Genomic DNA, 8,203 nt, shown 5'->3' with positions numbered 1-8,203 from the left:
TGGGTGAGGCAGAGGGACTGTAATAGGAGGGAAAGGGGCAGGGCAAAACTTTGATATAGCCCAAGGACACAACATAAACTGATTAGAATCAAATGGGTCCAAGATGGCAGATAAATGGACTTGATTAGACCTTGATCCTCAGTCAGCAAGCTAAATGACACACCCAGAGGCAAAAGACGGAGGAGTGGCTGTGGCCCAGTTCCTGGAAACCTCCAGTCCTTCCCCAAAATGGTTGGAATAATCCTCCCACTCATTTACATATGAAATTACCCAGTCCATAAAAACTAACCACTCCACACTTCCTGTCTGCACTCACCTTCTGAGGTGGCCTACACTCATTCTGGAGACATCAAGAACCTGAGCTTCATTAGGCCCTAAACACAGGTACCATGGATTTTGACTGGGTTCGAGTCCCAATTGAGGAAAATGATTTCAGAACCAGCAGGTGCAAAGGCCCTGAGGCTGGCATGGTGGGGAGCCAATGGGTACACCTCGGGAGGACAGAGCCCAGCCTGTCTCTTGGGTGGGGACGAGGTGGCTGGGTGCTCAGTCCTGCTCTCTCCCCTTCTTCCTCCAGGGCTCCCTTCCCCAGCCCCCACCCGTGGATGTGATGGCGGCTCCGGCCCTGTCCTGCCGTCTGTCCCTCCTCCTCCTTCTCTTGTCCCTGGCCATCCCTCAGGCACCTACATCAGTGAACGGTGAGGACCCTGGCATCTGGAGAGCTGGGCTTTCCCTCAGGAGGGAGGCCGAGGCCCTTCTAGAACTTGTTCTGAGACCCCTGATTCTTGGCAGAAGCCCCATCAGCAGGGGCAGGAGATGGGGGAGGGGGCCAATGGGACCAGGGACCTGGTATCTACCTTCTCCCTCGACCATCCTGGCTACACGGTACCCAAGGGCCTCTCCGAATCCCAGGAAGACAATGTCTTCTTGTCCCTGCCCTGCCTCGACCAGTCTGGGGGTCCTTGCAGGCTGTGGGACTCAGTTTTGTCCTCTCTGAAGCGGACCCACTAACCCTTCCTCTGCTCACCAGGACTGAGCATCTCCTCACCTGGTAGGGACAGGCGTGGTGGGCGAACCCTTGAAGGCCGTGGGTACCCTACAGACAGCCCCACACGCCGCATCTTCACGGCATACACTTCCAACATCACATGCTTCTATAACTCGAGAGCCAACGTCTCCTGCGTCTGGAGCCATGATGAGGGCCTGCAGGCCACCACCTGCTACTTGCACAGCCGGCAGCTCCAGAGGTACGTGTGGGGTTGACGGGCAAATATACAGAATTGCAGGGTGCTGAGATCTTGTCATCCTGACTTTTAGACTCTTGAAATCCTACTAACAGCTCTCAGACTCCAAGAACTCTGCACTTTGAGAATTTTGGACTAATAAGACCCACAGGCCGTTGGTGTCACAGGAGTCTGGAAGAACTGGGGTGTCAGATATTTAGACTCCTGGAGTCGGAGTGGCAGTGGGATGTGCAATCTGGGCTGCAGTAGCAGGCCTGGGTATGAGCCACACTAGGAAGTTTGGGGACACTGGGCTGCTCGCCTGATACGCCGAGGATGGACTCAATGTTAGAGGCAAGGAGGACCGAATGGGGTTCCCCAAAGTTTTTGAGTAACCTGGGATTTTGTGAGATGCCTAGGACAGCTGTGGGGACAGGGGACAGGGGACAGGGAGAGGCTGCGGGAAACTACCGGCTGGGAAGGAACCGGTGAAGGGTCACTGATCCAAACCTCCTGCTGGTAGCAGCCAGCAGGACGGCTTTGACCTTGGCTCCCAGGTGGGTGGTGATGCTAAGGGGCTCTTGAGGGCCTGTCAAGGATCGTCTGCCCCCTCAGCCCTATGGGGAGAATTTGGAGGGCTTTAGGTGGGAAGGGCCATGTGCCCTAAACAGATTTGTTTCTGGATCACTTTCACTGCCTTGTGGCTTGACTGGGAGGGAGAGATGCTCACAAAGGGAAGCGGGGCAGGTGGTGTTGGCATAACGCCTGGGATCAGATCAGTAATGCTGCATGGGGACCCTCCTGAGGCCAGCTCTGAGGGGGTCCCTCTTTTCCCTCAAAGAGAGGTGGTTTTTCCTACAAAACAGTGGAACCACACCTGTGAGCTGCAACCAGTGAAGCCGGGATCCTGGGCATGCAACCTGGTCCTAGGACATTCTCCAGAAGTGAGTAGCCAGAGCTGAGAGGGGCGGCCAGGGGGGCGGTGGGTGCAGAGGAGCATGTTTCTGGTGGAGGCGCCAGCACACCCACTGGTCAGGGGCTGCAGCAGAGTGAGCTTGCTGGGGTGGGGAGGCAGGAGGAAGGAGGCAGCATCCAGGGAGAACAGATGACTGACCCAGGGGTGCAGGGATCCGAGGTTCATGAGGTGTCAACTGCTCAGCTCTGCTCCTGTCTACTGTCTGCTTTTATAAATTAAGTTTTATTGGCACAACACCACACCCGTTCGCTCTCTTGTTTTTTATGGCTGCTTGTGCAGGACAGCAACAATGGCAACATTGAATAGGTGTGACAGAGATCATATGACCTGCAGCATCAAAAATATTAACTATCTGACCCTTTTCATAAAGTTTGCTGAGCCGTGTCTTAGGTGAAGAATCTCAGGGAGGGGGTGCAGCTTATTACAGCCGTGGTTTCCCCTGCCATCCACATCCCAGCAGTCTCTCCATCCCCACATCAGCTACTGGCAGTTACATCCCAGCCTCCCTCCCTTGCAGGCTCAGAAACTGACCGTAGTGGATGTCATGAAGTTGACGGTGATGTGCTCTGAAGGTGGGAAGTGGAGAAGGATGATGACCCAGGATATCAAGCCCTTTGATTACAGTGAGTGAGGGTGGAGCTGGCGGGGGGTGGGCAGGGTGGGCACTTCCCTCCCTGTCTTCCCCTCTGGGATCACCCAGCACTAGTCTCTCATCAGCTTCCACACCCCTATCAGCTTCCAACTCACTGCCCCCTGAACTTGGGATGAAGTCCCGGATGCTTGCCCTGGTGTTCAAGGCCTCTTGGCCTGGCTTCTTTCTCCAGCATGCCTCCTCTTGTGGCTTATATTCCTGCCATACCAAGGACCAGCTCTCCAGGCTCAACTTGATCTTCCATGCCTCTAAACACTTGCACACTAAGCAGCCTCAGCCTGCTTGGAAGGCTCTTGTCACCCCAAAAATTGTTACTCACCCATCAAGTTCAGTGAAGAGTCACCTCCTCCAGGAGGCCTTCCCAGACTCCTGGAGCCCTTGGTACCTTCTATTTCAGGGTGTTTATGTCCTGGGTCTTTGCTGCCTGATAATGGATCTGTCTCCCTCATTGGGCTGTGAGTTTCCCTGAGGGCAGAGCTTCTGCCATCCTTACATATCTGTTCTGAACACTCAGCATCAGGGCTGATCTGGGTGGTGCTGGGGGAAGGTTGGTGAATGACTAAGTGCCCTCCCCCACCTCCAGCCTATCCCCCTCCCTCTCCAACCTTGGAGGTCATCTCTAGGGAAGAGATGGGAGCATAGAGTGTGATCTAGGGTTCTAAATGCAATCCTGCATTAAATGAGGGTAATCTGACTGGCAGGTCATTTAACATGTCTGAACCTCAGTTTCCTCATCTGTAAAGTGTGGATAACCAGTTACCTGCTGCCTGTGGTTGCTGTAGGGCTTCTGTGGTGGTGCAGCGATTAAGAATCCACCTGCAATGCCTATTCGACTCCTGGGTCAGGAAAATCCCCAAAGAAGGAAATGGCAGTCCATTCCAGTATTCTTGCCTGGGACATTCCACTGACAGAGGAGCCTGGCGGGGTCGAAAAGAGTCAGACAAAACTTAGCAACTAAACAACACCAAAAGCATGGTTGCTGCAGGAGTCTACAAGCCAAGATACAGAAATTGTTTAGCACTTGCTCAATAAACATTTGCTAATTATTATTTGTGGCGTTCTACAGAGTCTCAGAAGTATAAAAATAAGATCAATTGAACTTCAGAATCATACAGTCTTATAATCATATAAGAGTGGTGAAGTAGAATTAAATTAAATTAATGAGATGATCCAGGTAAATCTCTTTGATCAAATCTGAGTGTAGAGAAAGTCTGCCTGGATTCATCCGTTCCACAGATATCTAATCAAGTGCCCACCATGTGCTGGGTAATGTTCCAGGCACCAAGGATACTCCAGAGATCAAGTCCTTGCCCTCAGAGAGCTCAGTTTGGTAGGGCAGACAGAAAACGAATAAAGAATCAGAAGTAGATATTTAATATATCAGATGATGATAAGTACTAGGTAGAAAAATGAAACAAGCGAGGGGGAGAGAGTGGCGGGTGGCCGGGGTAAGCTTCTCTGAGTGGGTGATATTTGAGCAGCGAGCTGCCGATCCCTGGGAGGAGAGAACACCAGGAGGGAGGAACAGCAGGTGCAAAGGCGGAGGTGGGAGCTCGGCTCGGCTTCCTCGTCTCAGCATCAGCAGGTGGCATCCCCTGAGCTTGTTCTCTCTGCCTTTGTCTCCAGTTCGTCTGGTTCCACCCCACTCCCTCCAAGTCGTCCACATAGAGACCCATAGGTGCAACATAACCTGGACCGTCTCCCAGGTATCCCACTACATCCAAAATGACGTGGAGTTCGAGGCCCGGACTAGGTCTGCGGGCCACAGCTGGGAGGTGAGTACCTGGCTCCATCCCACCTGCCCTGACTCCTCCCTGTCCTGGTCACCCTATCCATCCTTCATCCCAGCAAAGCCACAGAAGCCCCTGATCAACCCCTGCTGCTCCTTGGAACCGCCCCCCCCATCACCCTCCCTCTGATGTCCCCTGACACCCCAAGGGTCCAGCTGGTTTCATATTCAATGCAAGATTTAGAAAGCCAAGAGGCAGGTGACTCCCCTTCTGAAGATTTCACAGGGCTTGGGCAGTCACCCTTCCCTCTTCAAATCCAGTGTGGTCCACGTCCGTGGGGGTTGATCGCTTACTCATTCACCGTGTGTTAGTCACTCAGACGTGTCCGATGCTTTGTGACCCCAGGGACTGTAGCCTGCTAGGCTCCTCAGTCCACGGGATTCTCAAGGTAGGAATACTGGAGTGGGTTGCCATTTCCTTCTCCAGCGATCTTCCTGACCCAGGGATTCAACCCAGGTTTCCTGCATGCAACAAATTATTTACTGCAGAACCACCACTCATTCACTTCCCCATTCCTTTATTTGCTCACTCACTCAACAAACATTCCCTGAATGCCTACTATGTGCTGGATGCTGGGGAGAGAACGGAGGGAGAGCCGGACAAGCTGCCTCTGAGGAAACTCACATGGGGGATAGGAGCAGACTCTGCGATGTTTTTACATACTCTCATGAAATTTCATTGTGATAACACAGTTGAGAAGGCCTGGGCCAGGCTCCTTCAGACTCAAGTCACCAGGCCTTTCTGAGATCTGGGGCTCAAGTAGGAGCTGATTATTTGAGGATCTGGGGAGGGCCTTCCAGGCAGAGGAAAGAATCATTGCAAAGGCAAGACATGGTCTGTGTGTCTGGCGTACTGAAGAGAAAAGCAAAAAGCGTGACGCTGAGCAGGGAGAGGTCTATGGGAAGCCCCTCTTTATGGCTGAGCGGAGAAGAGACTGCAGCAGAGCACAGGGGCGCGGGGCGCAGGGAAGGAGGGAGACCTTGGACGCGGCTCAGAGGTCGTGGGAGCTCAGACCTGCAGGAGGAAGGAGTGGAGGGAAGAGGGAAGGGTCCAGAATAGGTTCTGGATGTGGAACCAGCTGATTGACAGATGGCTTTGGATAGTGGAGTTGAGAGGGGGGGAGGGGCTCAGGAAGACCCTGATTCTTGGGACCCCTGCAAGTGGCTGGTTGGGGAGCCTTTCTGTAGGAGGTGGGACAGTGCAGGATGGATGGCTGGAAGGGATAAAGGGAGGCACTGCTCTGCTCATATGCTCAACCAGCCCCGCCACAGGAAGTGAGGGGATAGTGCAGACCCCTCTGGTCTGACAGCCCTGTCTCTGCTGCAGGATGCCCCGGTACTGACCCTCAGGCTGAACCAGCGATGGATCTCCCTGGAGAATCTTGCTCCAGGCACGGAATATGAGCTTCAGGTGCGGGCCAAGCCCCAGCTCGGCAGCCATGAGGTGTGGAGCCACTGGAGCCAGCCTCTGGCCTTCAGGACGGTCCCTGCAGGTACTGATGGGGAGCTGAGGTGGGGATGCAGCCTGGGCAGAAGGAAAGGACTGGGGGCAGCTGCTGGGGCAGCTTTGGAGTGTGGGTATGACGCCCTTTGACCATCATTAACTCACTGGATGTGACAGGCAAGGTGGTAAAGTGGGTGTGTTTTACAGATAGGAACAGGGGCTCAGAGAGGGTGTGGGACTTGCCAGTGGGCTTGTGAGTGTGGGACCAGTGAGATTCTTTCCACTCTCTCCACCCTGAAACCTCAAACTTTTGATTTCTTTTAGTTGCTCTGAGACATACGGGATCTTATAGGACCAGAGATCGAACCTGTGTCTCCTGAATTTGCAGGTGGATTCTTTACCTGTGAGCCACCAGGGAAGCCCCTCCTTATGGAACTTACTTGGCTATTGCATTTACTGTCTCTGCCCACCCACTGCTGTTGTATCCCCTGACCCCCACTCCCACCAGACTGTGAGCTCTATACAGTTACAGTCCAGGAGCCTAGAAGACAGCTGCTACACAGTCAGTACTCAATAAAAATTTGTTGATTGAATGAGTACACGTCTAGAATTTTAGAAGGTTAAGGGTGTATCTAGAAGGTTTAGAAGGTATCTAGAAGGTCTCCCCTTCTTGGCTCAGTCAAGCAAGGATCTGTTTTTTTTCTCTCTGCATATATTTTATTTGAACTGGCCTACTCTATGCGTTTTATCCTTATTCCGTTCCGTTCCATTCAGTCGCTCAGTCGTGTCCGACTCTTTGCGACCCCATGAATCACAGCACGACAAAATTGCCTATATAGTCTGAAAAATGATTTTTTTCCTGCATTTTTACTTTATTTAGATAAAACCTTGAAAGATTTAGAATCAAACGTAGTATTTACTGTTATCATTTGATATTAGGACTGTTGTGAAAATTGAACCCAAAGGTTATTGTACTGACACACTCCCTTTGTTGTTATTATTTGCATATTTGCCTTACCCCTACACTAAGAGATGCTTCCTTGAGTTAGATTTCAAGTCCCATGCATTCTGTAACACCCACAGTGCCCAGCACGTGCTGGCAGTAGGTACTCAGTAGATCACTGTTAGATTAATAAATGGATGAATAGACCCTTTCTCAACCCAATGCCAAGACCTTCCTTCATTTCATCCTTCCTCCTTGTCTCAATCCATCCATCTATCCCTCCGTCCTCCAGTGAAAAAGCTAACTTTAAATTCGATGTTCAAAAAATTTAAGATCATGGCATCCAGTCCCATCACTTCATGGTAAATAGAAGGGGAAAAAGTGGAAGCAGTGACAAATTTTATTTTCTTGGGCTCCAAAATCACTGTGGATGGTGACTGCAGCCATGAAATTAAGACACTTCATCCTTCAAAGAAAAGATATGACAAACCTGGATAGTGTATTAAAAAGCACAGACATCACTTTGCCAACAAAGATTCATATGGTCAAAACTATGGTTTTACCAGTGGTCACGTACGGATGTGAGAGTTGGACCATAAAGAAGGTTTAGTGCCAAAGAATTGATGCTTTGAGACTGTGGTTCAGAAGACTTTTGAGAGTTCCTTGGAACACAAGGAGATCAAAACCAGTCATCCTGAAGGAAATCAACCCTCAATATTCATTGGAAGGACTGATGCTGAAGATCCAATACTTTGGCCACCTGACGCAAAGAGCTAACTCATTGGTAAGGACCCCGATGCTGGGAAAGATTGAGGGCAGGAGGAGAAGTGGGCGGCAGAGGATGAGAAGGTTGGATAGCATCACCGACTCAATGGACATGAATTTGAGCAAACTCCAGGACAGTGAAGGACAGTGAAACTTGGTGTGTTGCAGTCCATGGGGTTGCAAAGAGTCGAATATGACTTAGCAAATGAACAGCAACAACATCCCTCATCCATCCATCCCTTTGAGAGAGCTATTCTTAGGAGGTTGATAAGGAGTCTGAGGGCCCTCAAGGAGGAGAAAGGGACAAATGTTTTTTTCTACATTCCTTCATCTTAGTTACATAAGACTTTTTTCTTAAGCTCTGAGTTGTTATGGAAATGATCTATTTATTGTAGCCACGAATTCTGGGAA

At 51.1% G+C, this 8,203-nt stretch overlaps 1 protein-coding gene across 1 annotated transcript; it reads left to right on the top strand.

The window, feature by feature from the left end:
* The first annotated feature begins 311 nt into the window (after positions 1 to 311).
* Positions 312 to 7,221, top strand: LOC129536097 (interleukin-2 receptor subunit beta-like). Its single transcript, XM_088836721.1, has 8 exons — positions 312 to 384; positions 578 to 698; positions 1,031 to 1,247; positions 2,065 to 2,167; positions 2,717 to 2,822; positions 4,478 to 4,626; positions 5,968 to 6,133; positions 6,409 to 7,221. The coding sequence occupies exons 2-8, from the start codon at positions 611 to 613 to the stop codon at positions 6,462 to 6,464; spliced, it is 885 nt and encodes a 294-aa protein (XP_088692847.1). The 5' UTR covers positions 312 to 384; positions 578 to 610; the 3' UTR covers positions 6,465 to 7,221.
* Positions 7,222 to 8,203: the final 982 nt, after the last annotated feature.

The sequence above is a fragment of the Moschus berezovskii genome, chromosome 6 (genome assembly GCF_049115385.1).
Source record: "Moschus berezovskii isolate FMDL1 chromosome 6, NW_MosBer_1.0, whole genome shotgun sequence".
Lineage (NCBI taxonomy): Eukaryota > Metazoa > Chordata > Mammalia > Artiodactyla > Moschidae > Moschus > Moschus berezovskii.
This window is presented reverse-complemented; position numbering and strand designations above follow the sequence as displayed.

Bases quoted from the DNA above. Each gene is read 5' to 3' on its own strand.
- LOC129536097 (XM_088836721.1), top strand. From the start codon at position 611: ATGGCGGCTCCGGCCCTGTCCTGCCGTCTGTCCCTCCTCCTCCTTCTC. The intron at 2,168-2,716 runs GTGAGTAGCCAG...CCTCCCTTGCAG, and splicing joins TCCTAGGACATTCTCCAGAA to GCTCAGAAACTGACCGTAGT. The intron at 6,134-6,408 runs GTACTGATGGGG...GATTTCTTTTAG, and splicing joins CTTCAGGACGGTCCCTGCAG to TTGCTCTGAGACATACGGGA.